We start from the raw sequence: 20,249 nt of genomic DNA, 5'->3' as shown, positions 1-20,249 counted from the left end.
CCCATGATTGCGGTTTTGAGTAATGAAACAGGCTGGGAGTTTTTAAAAGCCTCAGGAATCTTTTGCAGGTGTTTAGAGTTAATTAGTTGATTCAGATGATTAGGTTAATAGCTCGTTTAGAGGCCCTTTTTCATGATCTGCTAATTTTTTGAGATAGGAATTTGGGGTTTTCATGAGCTGTATGGCAAAATCATCAGTATTAAAACAATAAAAGATCTGAAATATTTCAGTTGGTGTGCAATGAATCTAAAATATATGAAAGTTTAATTTTTATCATTACATTATGGAAAATAATGAACTTTATCACAATATGCTAATTTTTTGAGAAGGACCTGTATAGTGATACATTTATCTCTGACACACATTCCCGCATGGTCCTGTAAAATCACATCTACTGTCCTGATACAGAGCAATAACCAGGTGGTCACCTTAATTCAAGAGCAAGTTGACTGACCTTTTGCTACCATAGTTAGGCACATGTAAGAATATCTATATCTGCAATAGGCTCAAGCAGATCATTTTGCTAAACTAACACAATACAACAAGGCGGCGTCAGCTAACATAACATTAAAAGTTATCATAGTAAAAGTTAAAACATTAAAAAGTACCGTAGTTCAAAACTCTAATATTTAGTTAATACATCTGAAAAGCTAACCAACACATTCTCATTTGTGAAAGGTTATCCCATTTCTTATGGAAGTTAAATCTGGTGGTTTCACAACCAAGCTATTTTTTTATATACAAGTGTGACTTTGTGCCAATATGTACAATATAAAACCATTTAAAAACAAATTTCCTGGTTAAACATTAAGGCACACTAGTGTATAAACTGCATTTTTTTTCATATTTTATATAAAATTGACAAAATTATCCACCAATTCCGCTTTTTTTTCACTCAAAAACTGAGGTACATGAGCACAGATAAGTGAGGGGTACGATTGATCAGTTCCAAAAATAAATACGAAACCTGTCCTAATTGAAAGAAAACAAGCTGACAAAAATATTGAATCCAATATTTGTGATAAGGTAGCATAACGAGAAATTTATAAGCAATTTTTCGAGACTGGGAACATCACAAGTGTTTTAGGGTTTCACACAGCATAAGGGTTTCTAAAATGGGGATTTTGTAATAATGGAATCTTCTCCCCTGTTCTGGCCAGCTCTGTCGGTAAATTTGGTCATGTTTACCAAAGGATTACAGCTCGCACTCCAACATTCACAGCATCCACCCACTGAGAGCACCACTATAAAGGCACGGTGTAGTCCCTACTTCAGTGCCTTTTCAACTAACCTGGACAGCTCATCATGACAGCGGTTTTTCTTTCCCTGTGTGTATGCTTGGCTCTAGCTCTGAGCAACGCCGCTCCAGCGTGAGTATCTGATACAATATCACATTCTATCTAGAAATTACTGCAAATATTTTCAAAACAGACTTTAGTTTTCTAAAGATCCTCAAATGCAGTGGAACAAATAAGTGTTAGTTTAATCACAGCACTGTGCCTTACATACAGTACAACCCTTTTAAATGTGTGTGTGTGTGTGTATATATATATATATATATATATATTCACATACACACACAAGTGTATATATATTACAAGTATATATATATATATATATGGCATATACTTTCTGCAGAATAAATCTGATTATGAAAAGCTATTTTAGTTCATATTTGATATATCTCCATCAACCTCTGTTTGCTTGTAAGTTTAAATTTGGGCTATCGTTGTTTGTGTTGCTGCAAAACAATCAATAACACAGATACTGACTGATTAAAGTCCACATCAGCATTTGTATTTATGTTGCTGCCTTCCACAGATACCTTAAAATGTAGTAAGTAGGCAGCAGTTTGCTAAAACATGCAATTTAGCTACATATTGTCCTTGCTTAATTCATGTTTGTTTTATGGGTAATACAGTCGTACAGCCAATAGTTATAGCTTAAAGCACTGAAATTGCTTTCTTTATTTCAGCCACCATGATGCAATGATAAAAGGTAAGCATGAAAATCTATCACCGCAGTTTTTTCAGATTTTCTGAAATTGGAGATGCTTTAAAAAATTCTACTCGCCACATTGGAGGTTTTTTTCTATTAACATGATATCATGGTGATGGTATGGTAAGGGTTAAATGTGTTCTGTTTGACTATAGACTGGATGTGCAATGGCAGTATACTTAATGAGTTTTTTCGTATCGTCATCCTAAAAATCTGTCAAGTAAACCTGCACAAAAACCTTGCACACTGAGTCCGTTGCGTATTAATCAATCTGTTCTGAAAAAAAATTGCAAAACAATACAAAATGAAGTCTTCAAGAATTGAGGATTATTTTGTTGTCCTCTCTCTTCTTAAAAAGAAGAAATATTGGTTCCATCCAATCCTGAGATTGCATAGAGTGGAAGGAGAGTTCGCTGAGGGATTAGCCCAAGCGATTCAAAGTTTACTTAAGGATGCCAGTGGCTCAGTTTAATGCTTTGCAAGCGATACTGGAGCCGCATATAAAAATTTCCGTGAACCAATTGATCCTGAACAGTTCCCTTTCAAGGGAACTCGAGCTGCGTCAAACGCTGTGGGAACGCCCCTGCGTTGTGCGTCATGAAGCACGTATGGAATCAGCCCAATGGAGAGATGGAACGTCATAGGCGGGTGACGTCATCGACCAGGAAACTATAAAGCACCCCATAAACACAAGTGCAACAGCTTTCTGTGCCTTCATTCGCGCTATATGTGAATCTGTCCCTGTGTGAATATTGTCTGTCTTTACATACTCTGCACCACAGAAACAATTTATATATATATATATATATTAAGAGAGATATGGCGAACGAACAGCAGTTTAGGAAGTGTGTCCCTCCCTGCTCGCGTTATTTTACGCGTGGGGATACACACGTTCTTTGTGTTGTTTGTTTGGGAGTGCAGCATGCCCAGTCAGCTCTCGAGGGAGCTGATTGTGAGCATTGCGAGCGTCTGCCATTAAGGACGCTCCGCTCCCGCCGGGCGCTCTTCGAGGAGAGCGGTTCGGTGCGCGCTCCCTGCGGTTCGGGTCCTGCTCTTGCCGAGGCAGAGCGATGACGCGTATCGTCGGGATCGCAGATGGATCTCTTAGCGGGGTTAGAGACGGGCTCTGCCTTATCTCTCCCTTCACCTGTGAGATCCAGTGCCACAGTCCCGTGTTCGGAAGCACGCGCTGCTGTTTCTTCCGCTCGGGCTGAGGCACCAGTTATAAATGAGGGAGATGTGGAGGATTCGCCACCTTACACTCCCGAAAGTGATGAGCTAGTGGAGGTATTAACAAGAGCTGTAGAAAAATTCAGCATTGTATGGCCAGTGACTAGACAGGAGTCTGTTTCTCAATCAAAATTAGATGAGAGATTTTTGCCGTCACGAGTGCAACCTCCACGCCGTTTTTTCCCGATCTCCACACTGAGGTGTCGAAATCGTGGAAAAAACCGGTGTCATCTAGAGTGTTTAGTCCCCAGACTTCAACATATTCTAATATTGTGGGGGCAAAATCATATGGTTATTCGGCTATGCCTCGCGTGGAAGAGACGCTTGCGAGTTTTCTCTCCCTCGAGGCTGCGTCATCTGTTAAGGCACCGGCATTACCCACCAAGCCTCTTAGAAATATTTCGGTTTTTGTGGGTAAAGCGTATTCGGCTGCGGGTCAGGCTGCGTCATGTCTGCATACTATGTCTATTATGCAGGCATACCAGGCTGACCTGCTGAGGGACGTGAGTGAGAGTGAGGAGGTCAGTGCTGACGTGGTTCGCGAACTGCATCAGGCTGCTGATTTATCCCTGCGCGCAACCAGAGAGTCGGCCAAGCTAGTGGGTCGATCTATGGCAGCTATGGTGACCGCAGAAAGACATCTGTGGTTAAATCAGACAAATATAAAAGAAAAAGAAAAAGCTTTCCTTTTAGACACTCCTCTCTCCCCCCTGGGTTTATTTGGCGATGCTGTAAATTCTGTCATCGATAAATTCCAGGAGAAGGAAAAGCAAACAACAGCTTTTAAGAAATTTCTCCCTTTAAAAATTCATGTCCCGGGAGCAGGGGAGCAGCCCCGGGGAGCAGCCCCGGCCGTCTGCGAGCTCATCATATAGGGCGCTGAAGCAGAGTGTCGCGTCTCGTGCTCCCCCTGCTGGACAGTGGGCTCAGCCGCGGCACTCTCAGCCGAAATCTCCCAGTAATAGAACTGATCTGAGGACAGTTATATTAGCTAAGAAGGCTTCGGCTAAGAAGAAGTCTCTTTCTCTTTCTACGGTGCCCATTCTTCCTCGGTGCCCTCAGGGGCCCGTTCTGCCAACCCCGCCTTCATGCCGGGGCGCAGACGGTCCCAGCGAGTGATTTCCCGAGGGACGCTCGCTCCCTCTGAGGAGGGTTTCAGAGCGGTTAAAACAGTTGTTCCCTGCCGGTGTGCCGTTACAGGGCGCTGCGTTTGCTGCTCAAGTTAAACCAGAGGCCAGTCTCGAGAGACTGGTACCCTTAGTAGAATTTCTGTCAGAGTGGAAAAGCCTTCCAAAAATATCTCATTGGGTCCTGCAGACAATAGAAAGGGATTATGCTATCCAATTCAGGTGTCGTCCACCGAGATTCAGAGGGGTTCTGCCTACAGTGGTGGGCCCCGAGCAGGCTCTGGTTATGGAACAAGAGGTGAAAGCACTCCTTCAAAAGGAGGCTATAGAACGGGTTCCTCCTCCCAGTGTGAAGTCAGGCTATTACAGCCGATATTTCATCGTTCCAAAATAGGATGGGGGGTTGCGTCCAATTTTAGACCTGCGCCTATTGAATCCCTCGGTTGGGAAGCCAAAATTCAAGATGCTCTCTATCAAGCAGATCGTGTCACAAATCAGATCCGAGGACTGGTTTGTCACGATAGATCTAAGGGACGCGTACTTCCACATTTCCATCCTTCCACAACACAGGAAGTTCCTGAGATTCGCCTTCGGGGGCGAGGTGTACCAGCACAGGGTTCTTCCGTTTGGCCTAGCTTTATCTCCCCGCACTTTCACGAAATGCATGGACGCAGCACTAGTGCCCCTGAGGCTTCAGGGTGTTCGTCTCCTCAATTACATCAACGATTGGTTGATTTTAGCTCAGACAGAGCAGATGGCGGTTCGACATTGAGATGTCGTTCTCGTTCATATCAGGAAGTTGGGGTTGAGGCTGAACGCAAAGAAAAGTGTATTATCTCCTCAGAAAACCACTTTTCTGGGTGTCGTTTGGGTTTCGGTTTCGATGCAGGCGCGACTCGCTCCGACCCGCATCGTTTCGATTCTCTCAGCTGTGAAACAAATAAAGCTAGGCCAGCTACTTACTGTAAAACCGTTTTAGAGACTGTCGGGTCTGATGGCAGCAGAGATCGCTACAGTGGTGGCTCAGGACCAAGGGATTCTCCCCGAGGGGAAATCCGCTCCGCACGGTCAAAGTCACGTGGCGCTGCCTTCGTGCTCTGGTCATGTGGAAAGAAACTTGGTTCCTATTCAAAGGGCCTGTGTTGGGGGCTCTTTGTCGTCGCGTAACGCTAACGACGGATGCTTCCCTCACAGGGTGGGGGGCGGTCACGAGTGGTCGTCCAGCACAAGGGCTGTCGCAGGACCATCATCTATCACGGCTTATAAATTGTCTAGAGATGTTGGCGGTGTTCCAGGCTCTGAAACACTTCCTAGCAGACCTGAGAGGTCATCATGTGTTAGTTCAGTCAGACAACACGTCGGGGGTCTCTTATATAAATCATCAGGGGGGCCTTCGGTTTCGCCGGCTTTACAAGTTGGCCCGTCAGATCCTCCTGTGGTCCCAAGGGAGGTTACTATTTCTGAGAGCAATGTATCTTCCTGGGTATTTGAATGTGGTAGCAGACTCCCTGTCGAGACAGGGGCCGAGGCCGGGGGATTGGAGACTCCATCCCGAGGTGGTGGAGCTCCTTTGGTTGAGTTTCGGTCGCGCCGAGGTGGACCTATTCGCTTCCAAGGAGACCACACATTGTCATCTGTGGTTTTCCATCAGCCATCCAGCCCCTCTGGGGTTGGACGCTATGGTGCAGCCGTGGCCGAGGTCACATCTGTTCGCCTTTCCCCCGATTGCTCTGCTACCTGGAGTTCTGGAGAGGGTTCGCTGGGACGGGGTCAGCCTACTATTAGTAGCCCCGTTCTGGCCGGCCCGAGTATGGTTTGCGGACCTGATTTCTCTCCTGGACGGCTCTCCCTTGGAGCTCCCGGTCAGGAGGGATCTACTCTCTCAGGCGGGCAGCATGATATTTCACCCCCGGCCAGTATAGTGGGCTTGGCCTCTGAGGGGGCCCAGCTCATGAACTCTGGTCTCTCAACCGGGGTTGTTGAGACTATTCTTCACTCCAGGGCTCCATCCACGAGGAAGCTTTACGCCTTGAAGTGGAAACTCTTCACTTCTTGGTGTGGAGAGCACCTGCAGGACCCAGTTAACTGCCCAGTGGGTGCAGTGCTGGAATTCCTGCAGGAGCGCTTCTCCACAGGGCTATCCCCCTCCACACTAAAGGTGTATGTGGCGGCACTGGCTGCTTACCACGTCCCTTTCAGTGGAGTTTCTCTTGGGAGACACCCGCTTATAACTCGTTTCCTTCGTGGCACACTGAGACTGAGGCCAGCAGTTCGTACGAGGGTGCCGGCCTGGGATCTGGCCATCGTATTAGAAGGTCTTTCCCTAGCTCCTCTTGAACCTATCGAAGAAGTTCCTGAGAAGTTTCTCACGTTTAAGACTATCTTTCTTCTTGCTATCTCCTCACTAAAGAGAATCGGAGATTTGCAGGCTCTGTCGGTTTCACCCTCGTGCCTGGAATTTTCGCTTGGCATGGTTAAGGCTTTTCTGCATCCTAGACCAGGTTACGTTCCCAAGGTCCCTACTAATGTTGTTAGACCTACAGTTCTGCAGGCCTTTTGTCCTCCTCCATTTCTGTCGTCTGACCAGGAGAAACTTTATTTACTCTGCCCTGTTAGGGCGTTAGACGCCCATGTCCACAGAACTGCCCTGTGAAGGAAGTCAGAACAACTATTTTTGTGCTTTGGGCCACCCAAGAAGGGGTGTCCCGCGTCTAAACAGAGAATGAGCAAGTGGGTGGTCGAGGCTATCTCACTTGCCTATGAGTCGGCTGGTCAGCCTTCACCTTTGGCTGTACGAGCCCACTCTACCAGGAGTATGGCGGCTTCTAAAGCCTTACTGTCAGGAGTTTCCCTCAGTGACGTTTGTGATGCGGCTGGATGGTCTTCACCGCATACTTTCATTAAGTTCTACGACCTAGACTTAAGTTCTACCCCTGGGGCACAGGTGCTCTCGTCCTCTGTGCGCTAGTTCTCACATGGCGGTCACTTGGTCCTATGGCGACGTGGGTATTAGCGTTCCCACAGCGTTTGACGCAGCTCGAGTTCCCTTGAAAGGGAACGTCTCGGTTACGTATGTAACCCTAGTTCCCTGATAGGGAACGAGACGCTGCGTCATTCCACCATACTCCCGGCATTCCCGCTAGTGCTTCCTTCAGGCCTATCAGAAGCTGTTGCGCTTGTGTTTATGGGGTGCTTTATAGTTTCCTGGTCGATGACGTCACCCGCATATGACGTTCCATCTCTCCATTGGGCTGATTCCATACGTGCTTCATGACGCACAACGCAGGGGCGTACCCACAGCGTTTGACGCAGCGTCTCGTTCCCTATCAGGGAACTAAGGTTACATACGTAACCGAGACGTTCTGGATTTTGGCATTCGCTTTTACGGTGGCTCTAAATTGTCAAAACACCTCTTAAAATGCTTACAATGGATGCAAAAAACGCAGAAAATTGAGCCCAAGCCATTCCAAATTTGTTTTTATGACCGATGAAAGTTACGTAGGCAGTGTGGAAGACCTTAAAGGTCCTTGCACACTGAGTCCGAAATTCTCGTCTGAAATGTTCACACGTTGAAAATTAAATACCTCACGTTGTGTCAATCACGTTTACACACTGCCTCTGAAACTTTTGTCCGTCAATAATATTTATTTGGATTGGGTTCAATTTTCACCATTTTTCCGCATCCGTAGCAAGCATTTTGACAATTCAGAGGTTTCTGTGCGTGACAAATTTTTAGGATGACAAATACGAAAAAACGCATACGAAAATCTCTGACTCTGTGTGCAAGGACCTTTACTCTTGATTTACTGCATGCTCTAGATGTGATGAATGAAAATTCATGTAATCATATCATCATAGATGCCCCTGAGAGACATTTACATCCTGAAGGGGAGGAACACCATGATGCCAAACCTGACCGGTGTAAAGGGATTGAGTTTGATGCTATCACTCCCGATGAAAAAGGAAACACTTTCTTTTTCAAAGGTCTACTTTGATAATTCCTCTTTTATTATTCCTCACCATCTATTAGAAATGTCCTTAGATGGCTAAGCCAGGTTGAGTTTAAGTTAATGTAGCTTCTTTCTTTTTCTTAGCATTCTTGATTTTGATTTTTCATATTCAGGTGACCATTTATGGAAAGGTTTCCTCGGACCAGCTGAGCTCTCAAGCAGCATCTTTAAAGAACTGGATGACTATCATCACTTGGGTCATGTCGATGCAGCCTTCCGCATGCACCATCAAGATGATGCCAGTGTTCATGACCACATCTACTTTTTTCTGGTGATTTTTATGAGTTACTTCTAGTACCTCACCAGCTATCACATGAATGTTTCTATACAGAAAGTACTTCCATCATAACAATTTGAAATCAACTTTAATTTTTCTTTGCACAACTAAGAACCTTTCAAATATTTATTCACACTGTGCAAACCCAAGCCAACAATCTGTAATATAACAACCATAGACATGCAGTTCAATGCTGATAAGTGTTTTCGATTTTTTATTAAGGATGACAAAGTCTTTAGCTTTTACAACTTCACCCTTGAGAAAGGCTACCCTGTGGAGATACAGCAGGAGTTTCCTGGTATCCCCAGCCACTTAGATGCTGCGGTTGAGTGTCCCAAAGGAGAATGCATCACTGATTCAGTGCTGTTCTTCAAAGGTTATTGAATCATATATGCTCTACATTTACATCAACAATGACAATTTAATTATTTAAAGATTGGGTGGCTTTATAAAGCTATCATGTACTTCGGATACTCCTATTATGGGTGTACCTTAGCATTGTGTGCGCAGAATTTGTGGTTTCACTTTATCCTGATAGTCCCATTAACACATTCTGTTTACTATAAGTAACGTTACACCTACATGTCTATTAACTCTAGATTGTTAGATTGATTGCAATCTAACTTAGATTGTTAGTAGATTTCCATTACACGAGAGTAGATGTTAAAACTTCATGCTGATTTGTACTCGGCTTTCGCCAAGATAAGCACCAACTAAGACGTAGCTTTACAGTAACCTATGCTTCTCCATCCATTTACGCTTCTTTCCATCTGGTGACGTGAATCTCCTTCTGTCTGGTGTTAATAGCTGCAGTGTATTTGCGCGTCAGCACACACAACGGCTGCAACCACAGTGCGGTCCCCCCATAACAACCCTCTGGATTGAGCGGAGTAGGGAACATCTCTAGGGTCTTCAAGTGGGCACCTTCCGTCCTCAGTGTTTCGTCGACTAGCCCACGACACCTCAAGAGGGCTTGACAGTGACTCTGGCGTCCCAGAGTCACCCCCCTCCGTCCCCCACTCAACTCAGCCCAGCTTACTGACCTCTACTTCCCTCTTGCTGCTGAGACCTAACCACAATCTCACAATCTCTCCACAACCCAACCATACGCGCCAACCTGTTTGACTAAGGCTGTCGAGCCCCACTGGTGCGTTAATATGCAGTTTCAGTGGCAACGGTTCCGTATGGCATACCACCTACCGCAAAACACAATATCTGCCCTACCACCCGTCATTCACGCAATATACACAGGAACCTAATGACTGTAAACTATACAACCTATACAAATAAACCAACAGACTCAAGTTTTCAAGAATTCTACGAAACCGTAGCATGGCGGCCTGTACACAGCCAGCTAGAATCTTTCCGTCTCAACCACAGCCAGTTGCTGCTCCTTTCTGCTGCTTCAGATGAGTTCTTTACTGTGCGACGCAACTCTTGACCACTGAATCCGACGTCTCTGAGGAACCGGGTTGTAGAGTGTGCCACAAAACCTTGACAACCCACTTCCACTGGATAAACCTGGACTCTCCATCCTCGCTGTTCTGCTTCAGCGGCCAGATGAGCATACCTCAATTTCTTCCTCTCATATGCCTCATCTACCGCATCCTCCCATGGCACTGTTAACTCTATCAGTTGAATAATGCGTGCTGATCCAGACCACAAAACAATATCTGGTCTTAGGTTAGTGGTGGTAATCTCAAGTGGAAAAATAAGCCGTTGATCAAGATCAGCCAGCATCTTCCAGTCCCTAGCAGCTTCCAGTTGTCCTGGGCGAGAATTGGTGTTAGCACCTTTTCTTGGTGGTTGCTCGCCTGGGCGGAGGAATATTGTCTTCTGCGTGTAATGTTTTGCTAGAACAGGCGGCAACTTATTGGTCATACTACGCTTGCCCTCCAATGCTAAAGCCAAACATCGCAATACTTGGTCATGGCGCCAAGTAAACCGACCTTGGCTAAGAGCCACCTTACATCCTGTCAAAATGTGCCTTAATGTGGCAGGTGATGAACACAAAGGACAAGAGGGATCCTCTCCTACCCAGAGGTTTAGGTTCTGCGGTGATGGGAGAACATCATATGTTGACCTAATAAGGAAACTGATCCTACTCTCTTCCATTAACCAAAGGTCTTGCCAGCCCATTTTGCGTTGTACCACACTCTCCCATCTCATCCACTCTCCCTGCTTGGCCTGGGAAATGACTTTTTATACATCTCATCCTCTCCTCCTGCTTTCGCACCTCGTTGCCTACCAGCTTCCTCCTTTGAGCTGGGCCTGCCTTGTGCCATTTAGGAGGAGCTAAACTAAGCCCAAAACCCCCTCTTCCATGCTGTACCTGTCCCACGATATCCCCAACTTGAAGGTCAGCCTTTGCCTCTACTACAGATTTCTTTGCAGACCACTTTCTACCAGTTTTTACCACAGGGGCTAAGGGAGGCCCCTTACACATTTGTCGCGTGACTCTGCTAAAGTCATTTCCAGTCTGACCTTGGCACACTTAAACTCCTCGGTTAAAGCAGAGACTGGCAGCTGCAATACTCCTTTACTATAAAGTCCCACTCTACTGAGGCAGAGTGGAACTCCCAACCATTTCCTGATGTATGAACTTATTAACGCTTCCAGCTTATCCACTGTTGTCAAAGAAACCTCGTACACAGTCATTGGCCACAGCAACCTTGGCAGTAGACCAAACTGAAAGCACCAGAGTTTTAGTTTGCCTGGTAGAGCACTGTTTATGCTCTTCAACCCTTCCACTGTTTGTCGTCTAACTTCTCCCACTCGAACTGTGTCCTTTAGATCCCCATCGTACCATCTCCCTAGACTCTTCACTGGCTTCTGAGAAACTGTTGGTATTGCCTCACCATTAATGAAGAATGTTTTATCTACTACCTTGCCTTTAATTATTGAGATGCTCCTTGATTTAGAGGGCTTAAATTGCATTCGTGCCCATTCAATATTATCTGTTAACTTCCCCAATAACCGATTAGTGCAGGCTACTGATGTAGTCATGGTTGTCATGTCATCCATGTATGCTCTGATTGGTGGTAGTCGCATCCCAGAAGCCAAGCGCTCTCCTCCTACTACCCATTTTGATGCCCTAATGATTACTTCCATTGCCATGGTAAAAGCCAGTGGAGAAATGGTGGATCCTGCCATTATTCCAACCTCTGTAGTGCTGAATTCTGGAGTTGAGAAACTAAATTGCAAATCTCCAAAATAGGCTTTCACTAAATTTGTTATCGACATCGGTACCCTGAAAAAATGTATGAAAAAAATGATGCCCAAAGCAGCTCATGTGGCACTGAACCATATGCATTAGCCAAATCCAGGAATGTCAGTGGAGCTCCTTCCTCTCCTTTTTAGCTGATTGAATTCGTTGCCAGATAACACTGATGTGTTCTAAGCATCCTGAGAATCCTGGAATGCCCACTTTTTGAACTGAAGTGTCAACGAAGCCATTCTTTAATAGGTAGCTTGACAATCTCTGAGCAATAATGCTGAAGAAAATCTAGCCTTCGACGTTTAATAGTGAAATAGGGCGAAACTGACTGATGCTTGTAGCATCTTTTTCTTTGGGTATAAAGACTCCCCCTGCTCGGCGCCATGCTCTAGGTACAACCTGCTTTTCCCAAGCCACTTTTATCAATTTCCACAGAATTCTTAGAACTCCTGAAGCACTCTTGTACACTCTGTACGGAACTCCATTAGGCCCTGGAGATGATGAAGCCCTTGCCTTTCTCACAACCTGCTCTATCTCTTTCCACTTAGGTGCACAGACATCCATTTGGTATTCTGGTTGATTGACAGGTGGGATGTCTAACGGAATTGACATAGGCTCATGCCTTTTTGCATCTGAATGCGTTTCCTCCAAATATCTCTCTAGCTCAACCCTAGATGCTTTTAAAGTGCCATTCTTCTCACTGGTGAATAACTTCTTTACGAATTTGAATGGATCTTTATAGAAATTAGCCCTCGCACGCTCCTTCTTTTTGTAGCGTTTCCGTAGGCGCTCAGCTCTGCGTAATGTTGCAAGCTTATCTTTTATGGCCCTTTTTAAGAGATTGAGTCCCTCCTTCTTACTTTGTTCCGCTCTTTTCCATTGATTCCTCAGCTGTCTCCTTTCTCTAACTAACCCTTCAATTTTCTGCTGCCGTCTAGACAATACAGGAATAGTTTGTACTTTTTCCTTCCTTTTTTTCACATCAAACCTGTCACTTCCATATGCGTAAATGATGTCCCCAAATTTATCCAGCTTCTTTTCAACTGTACCAGTTAATCTTTCCAACGCAAAGCATATATCTGTGTTTACCGTGTCCCATGCAGTTTTCTCACAAGCTCTTGGCCATCTAACTCCAGGCCTATGCCCATTGAGGTTCTTTTCTCTCTTATGCTGGTTAGTCTGACCGGGTTCACAAGAATCAATGTGTTCATCACTAACTGGGAAAACCCTCCTCTCCTCTATGACAGGGGTGCTGATATCCTGCAAACTGTGGTTTGCTTCCTGTCGCTGGATTTCATTCGACTGACTTGACTGACTTCGTAAGAAGTACTGATCAATGCGAGGCCCTTGTCCCTTCTCCCTCAAGCATTTCATTTTCCCTTGATGAATCTTCAAACCCCTGACCGTTGTCGCCTTGCTCCAGCCACAGACACAAGCTTGGAGTTAAATGGCCTTGCTAACTGCAGAACCTGAACTAGTCTTTTGTGAAGTACTCTCCATACTCATATCAGTTTCCATTCCAAAGTCGTTAACCATGTTGTCCACCATTGAGTCATCTTCCGCCCCTGCTCTCGCAGACTCTAGGGGTATTTTCCTCTTTAATTTTTCAGAAGTCTTGGGCGGGTGTCTCCAGCATCCTGTAAACACAGAGCTGGATACTGCCGACAAGGGTAACTAACCCTTACCAGCCCCATTGGGGTCTCTTTCCTCCTGTCAGCTGTCTCTCCAGGCTGTCACAAGGTCTTTCCCTTGTTGCCAGCAGCACTAGAGTATTAGTAGACTAGTAGGGTTAGAATAAGTTGACATGTAGTTGCAAAGTTACTTATAGTCAACAGAATTTCCAAAACGGACCTTCAAAATAAAGTGTTACCGGATTTGGTGCTTTTCTTATATAGTATATAGTGTGATTTGCAAATTAATATATAACACAATAAACCCCTGCAGGAAATGAAACTTACAGCTATGACATCAAGACAAAGACAGTTAAGAAGAAGATGTGGACACACTTGCCAAACTGCACATCTGCCTTTCGCTGGCTAGAGCACTATTACTGTTTCCATGGTTACAACTTCACTAGATTCCATCCTGTTTCTGGGGAGGTAACAGGAACATATCCTAAGGATGCCCGAAACTACTTCATGAGGTGCAGTGAAGGATTTGGTGAGTCACTTAGTGAAGTATATGTCTATTATATCTAATTTTACCTTGAGTTTTTGACTTCATGTCTAGTTGAAATTGTTGCTTAGGTCATGGAGGTGGTGCAAAAAGGCTACCCTGCAGTGAGGTCAAGCTGCATGCTGTCACCACAGATGATAAAGGGAGATCATATGCATTCCATGGTAAATACAGTATCATTGCAATCTATTTTTCTTCTTTTAATATGTGAAACTTGCACTTAACAATTCTCACTATGAACTAGTTTCTTATTAGCATGCATATTACTAGTATATTGGCTGTTTGGCTGTACTTATGAAGCACATATTAATGGCTTGTTCTGCATGACCAAATTCTACATTCCTTAATCCTACCCAATACCTAAACTTAACAACTACCTTACTAACTATTAAAAAGCTGTAATTGAGTTTACTGAGGCAAAACTTGTAGTTAATAGTTAGAATCGGACCCTAATCTAAAGTTTGAGCACAATATAACTATACTATACTTACAGATGCAATGTTCTTGCGTTTGGACACACACCGAGATGGCAGTCACCATTTCCCCATCTCAAGGTCATGGAAGGAAATCTCTGGTGGAGTGGATGCGGTTTTTTCTTATGGTGATAATATGTACATCATCCAGGTAAAATAAATACTTAAAAGAGCCAAAGCTTTAAATAGATTTCCATTGCTATTATTTTAGTCTGACATTTTCAAAGGCTTTTCTTTAATTTTTACAATTTTAAAGAGACAGTGTTCAGCATGTGGTGACAGATTATTTTGTTTTGTGCAAATAGGGTAGTCAAGTCTATATCTACAAGTCAGCAGCTCATTATACTCTCATTGAGGGCTACCCTAAACCTCTGAAGGAAGAACTTGGCATCAATGGCCCTGTGGATGCAGCATTTTTGTGTCCAAAACAGCACACTGTATACTTTATACAAGGTAGGAACAATGTGTGATTTTTATCAGATCATTCATCAGCATTTTTAATAAGCATAATAAAAAAAGTATTTAAATTTTATGTCCCCTTCCCTTCCTTGAGTGATTCCTAACAAAATCTTTATTGTGTCATGCAATAATGCTGTAACATTCTCAGAGATGAGAAAGAGGATCCAAATGCAGGAATAGTAATCAGGAAACCAGGAAAACATGGAAACAGAACTGAGGACCTCTAACAGTAATGAAATTGACAAGGCCATACAATGAATACAGGAAACAACTGCTTATATACAGGGTAATAGACTAACAAGACATACTTGGAAACAATCAAGGATTAACAAGGGGGAAACAGGAACAAGAAACAAACTAAAAGTCTTAAAACAACAGCAAACACAGGCAGATTATGACATTGAGGTGGCAAAGCAGGGGACCACGGAGGGGGGACGTGTGGGTGCTGGTGGGGCTGAAGACCATGCCGTGGCTGGCAGAGCTTGGACAGGCCATGCCTCTATTTTTATTTATTTTAGTGTTTTTTCCATTATTGAGACAGGATAACATAGAGTTTACAGGAAGCGAAGTGGGAAAGAGAAGGGGACTGGATCGGGAAAGGTCCACAAGCCGGGACTTGAACTTGGGGTTTTAGTAATGACTGGGATCTTGGGAAAGTCAGAAATGGCACTCCTAGCCATGGGAATATAGGCAGGGACCTCAAAGAATGGCTCTGTGGCCGTGAGAGAACAGGCAGGGATAGCCTATATGGATTAGTTTGTTTATAGTTCCTGTTTCCCCTTGTCATCTCCGGATGAACCCCAAATATAAATATAATTTTTGTATTCCCATTTGCTCCCACATCAAAAGAAAAAAATCCATGACAGCAATTCCATGACTTTTATAAAACGGAAAAATATGGAGATTGATTACAGCAGTCAGAAGAGCGAATGATTTGAAACTTGCCAAGACTTCCTCAGCGGTTGTATTGGAAACACTCAAGCAGCAGTGTTAATTTGTTTTTTTTTAATTTACTTCCAATGTAATATAACACAAAGTATAGCATTATAAATGTAAATTAATTAAATATGCAAAACTTAACTAGATTTGCGATCTGGTGATAACTGGAAACAAGTCATCACAGTGAAAAGGGTCCATTCTGTGCACCTGTGTCTTGTTAGACAATTACACCTGTGTGTATATAAGCCCTTGTGTTTTCAATGTTCCTTGTCAGGTCTTGCCCATTCATGGTTGTCTCTTTGGTGAGCACGGTTCTGTTTTCCTTGTGTTTCCTATTTCCTTGCTCTTGGTATTTTTGTCATTAAAAAATATTAAATTATTTCATTTGGTTCTCTTTCAAACATACGTATATCTCACTCTGGGAAACGCCTCGGGCGTGACCAATCCTGGAAGCACCAATTACACCATGTCTGTCAGCTGACAGGCCAATAACCACAGTGATGTGAGAGGCCCGCCTCCCTAATATATACCGCTGCTAGTGGTCCCTACTTCATTCTTGTTCTCTTCTCTGTGAAGATCCTATCTAGAAGCTATCCTCGGCAGATCCTCATAAGGGTGGCCGCTAAACTATTCAAGGATGAGCCGTAATTCTTGATATGTTGCCGAACGTTAATGGACGAGATTTCTCCTGAACTTTCTCCCCTCTTTGAATCAGACCCCTTAGCAGGGGATAAAGAGGAGGAGAGCATTACTGCTCATCTCTTGGAAGAGGATTTGGAAGAAGATGAAGAGAATGCTATCCTCCCTCCTAATCTTTCTTCTAGGCCTGGCAGTGCCATGGGTAAGTCCCATTCCCCCATGCCAGGGGAACTGGGCCTCATTGAGATCTGCAGGAGAGCGGCTGCTAAACTCATTATCGACTGGGGTGCGGAGAGGGATTTATATAATAGAAAGAGGCTGCAGTCAGTCAGCTGATTGCAGCCATCCCAGCATGCGTCGCAGAGATGCAACGTTTCTGGGACAAACCCTTCTCCCATAGGGTGCCTGTTAAAGTTTTCACAAGGCTGTGGACATTCACAATGTGGAGTCCATATTGGTTCTCCTCAATTTCACAGTCTGGCACGATTGTTTTGGGCATGAAGCATTTCCATTCATTACAGGCAACTTATGCCCCAGGTATAAAGAATTTGGGGCAGACCTCCTGTTCAGAGGGAATCCTCTGTGCGAAGAATGGACTCTCCATCCTTAAGTGGTAAACCAGTTATGGGAGACTTTTGGCCTAGTTGCCATTTATCTCTTCGCCTTGCATGAAAACACTCATTGCCCTCTACTCTTCTCTCTGGCGAGAGACGGTGCACCTATGGGTTTGGATGCTCTAGCGCACCTGTGGCCAACGCACTGCTTTACTCGCCTCCTCCACTGAGTCTGATCATACCAACACTAAAAAGAGTAAGGGAATGTAGTCACTCAGTCATACTGTTTGCCTCAAACTGGCCAGGGAAATTGTGGCTGACGGAGATAATTAAACTCCTGTGCAATCAGCCCTGGCCTCTCCCGCTGTGCAGGGACTTTCTCTTTCAAAAGCTCAGGGAGATTTTTACCCCGGCTCCGGACAAAGTGACTCTTAAGGCCTGGCCTGTGAGAAATAAAACTTGAGGGTTATGGGTTTGCATTCAAGGGTGATTGAGACTATTCTGTATGCGAGAGTGGCTTCAATACACTCTGCATATGATCGGAAATGGAATGTTTTTTAGCGGTGGTGTGCACACAGACACATTGTCTTTTTTCTTTGTTCAGTTGCAGATGTCTTGTTTTCTGCAGGAACTGTTGGATAAGGGCAGAGTCTTTTCAACAGTTAAAGTTTATCTTGCCACAATTTCTGAGTGCCATGTGGGGATTGACAGGAATACCATAGGTCAACATCCAGTCATATATAGGTTTATGAGAGGTGTGCTGCATTTGAACAGGGTTTCAAACCCACTGATTCCACTGTAGGATCTGTCTGTGGTCCCTAATGCACCATCTCAGTCCCCTTTTGACACTTCCCTTCTTGCAGTTGCAAGTAGAAGAGATATGCTGAGAATGAAATGATCTGTCAACTGACAGACATGGGGCATATAGCGCTTCCAGGATTGCTCACGCCCAAGGCATTTCCCATAGTGAGATGCCTCACATCTGTTATCAGAGAACTGTGGTTACGCAAGTAAGTGTCTCTGAGTTCCCAACATGACAATTGTCTGATTTTCCTTCTCAGGTCAAAAGATGTATGAAGTTGATCTTACGGCCACACCCCGAGTTGCTAAAAAGGAGATACCTATTCCCTTCCCTAAAATTGATGCTGGCCTCTGTGATGCTGATGGTGTGAAAGTGTTTATTGGACCAGAATACTATTCATATGAGAGCCCAATGATTCTAGCTCTGGCCAGAATTAGACCTAAAGCTCAAAAGATCTCTCCAGAAAAATTTGGCTGTAAAGACTAAAGACTAGGCAAGGCAAAAGCTTCTGATGATAAGTCATTTTTATACGCTAATGATTTTGCTGCATATTGTGCTAATAAAAATGACACTTGTCTGGCATATTTTTGAATTTTCATTGTCCACTCAGGTTGTTAGCATGGTCAAAAATAACACAAAAGAAAAGATTTACCCTTTAATATTTGTAGCCAAATAGCTCAAAAGGGATATATATATATATATATATATATATATATATATATATATATATATATATATATATATATATAAATATCATAAATTGTTATGATCAATTATTGCCTAAATATTTAAATCATGTTCAAGCAGAATATTCAAACAGAATCTACCCATGTTCAAACAGAATAACGAAAAGTAAAGAATGAAAGAGAGAGAAGATTAAAGAATGACAAATATCACAAACAGTAATACCTTTGAGAGCCAGCAAAGAATCAAATTACCTTAAGGCAGGGGCAAACTCGCGGCATATTTATTAATTTATTAATCTATTGAATAACTTTCTTTTGTAAAAGGTAACATGCTAATTTGCCGTTCCTCTATTAGAAATACATTGTGATACATTTACTGATTTAGGCTACTTAACGTAAATGCAGCTGTTCACTTGACTATGTATGCCATAATAACACAGTAGTTAAATTAAGTGTTTAAACACTAGCTAGCAGTGGCAGCTTCCACTTAATTGATTTTTTTTGTGTGTTCAATATCTTATGGAAAAAAAACCTTAAAGATTAATCAATTGCATCACTGTATTGGCACCTACATGCAGCAAATGTATTATGCACAATTCAACTCTCAATACATTACACAATACAGGGTGGCACACTGGAATCAGCTTGCACCTTTATTCTGAACAGATTTCACATATTGGTGGGCATCTCCAAAACTCACCATCAACTAACAAAATCTAAACAAAAGCATGTAAATACAAAAGAGGCCTATTTGTAAATCACATTTTAAGGTATGTTACAACATATTAGGCTGCAACTTAACACACATACCATTCAGATACAAGCACCCTCTGGCTTTACCTCATATAGGACACTGGCAAACGAACATCTAGTCAGCCAACTCCAGTCAACAAAACAAATCATCAGCAAACTCAGTGTTTCTCAAACTTTTTCTGCCATTCCCCACTTCGGAGGTAGGAAATGGGTTCCGAGCCCCATCTGTCCCCAATCACCCCAACAAAATGTTAATAAACTAGGCTTTAAGTTTAACTGTTAAAATGTATTTTATTAACATCACATTTTATAAAACTTAACATCAAATAACAGCATTAAAAACTTTCAAATAGAGAAAATGAAAGTGCAATTATATTATAACTTTGCATGAAATAAGACTCAAAAGTAGGAAAAAAAAATTGTGTTTGCATTTAGCCTCTGATAATATCACATTCAGAAACTGAGAAAATACAAGTGTGGACTAACGTTAGTTGTGCTTTGATTCATTTTGTCACTTTGCAAACTCCATGAAAAAAGAACAAAAAATAAAATAAAAATAATAATAATAATAATAATCTCAAATTGAGCCGGAGGTGGTAAATTCCTAATAATTTATGTATTTGTTTAAGGTATTTTAATAAGATACCTAAAATACGTTGCGCATACAGCTCAACTAATGCGATCGTTATAAAGGTGTTTGAATAACAAAACACATCCACTTGCACATGTTTGACAATCGTAATATCAGATATATCCTGCTATAGCTAACAAATTTGTGAAATTTGGAATAAAAAAGGAAATAAAAGCAGATCATCAGTTATTCAGCTATTGTGGCTGCGGTGTTACAAGCAATGAATGATGCGTCTCCATGGGAACCATAAAGTGATACTACGATCAATAATGGTCGCAT

At 43.2% G+C, this 20,249-nt stretch overlaps 1 protein-coding gene across 1 annotated transcript; it reads left to right on the top strand.

The window, feature by feature from the left end:
* Positions 1-1,215: 1,215 nt before the first annotated feature.
* On the top strand, positions 1,216-18,482 carry hpxb (hemopexin b). Its single transcript, XM_077209602.1, has 10 exons — positions 1,216-1,370; positions 1,976-1,998; positions 8,214-8,339; positions 8,479-8,636; positions 8,865-9,018; positions 13,804-14,019; positions 14,106-14,198; positions 14,528-14,658; positions 14,813-14,960; positions 18,160-18,482. The coding sequence occupies exons 1-10, from the start codon at positions 1,306-1,308 to the stop codon at positions 18,384-18,386; spliced, it is 1,341 nt and encodes a 446-aa protein (XP_077065717.1). The 5' UTR covers positions 1,216-1,305; the 3' UTR covers positions 18,387-18,482.
* Positions 18,483-20,249: the final 1,767 nt, after the last annotated feature.

The sequence above is a fragment of the Siphateles boraxobius genome, unplaced genomic scaffold (assembly GCF_051911475.1).
Source record: "Siphateles boraxobius isolate OS27281-9 unplaced genomic scaffold, OSU_SipBor_1 61, whole genome shotgun sequence".
In the NCBI taxonomy this organism is placed as follows: Eukaryota; Metazoa; Chordata; class Actinopteri; order Cypriniformes; family Leuciscidae; genus Siphateles; species Siphateles boraxobius.
Note: the sequence above shows the minus strand (reverse complement) of the source record. Positions and strands in the feature narration are given on the sequence as shown.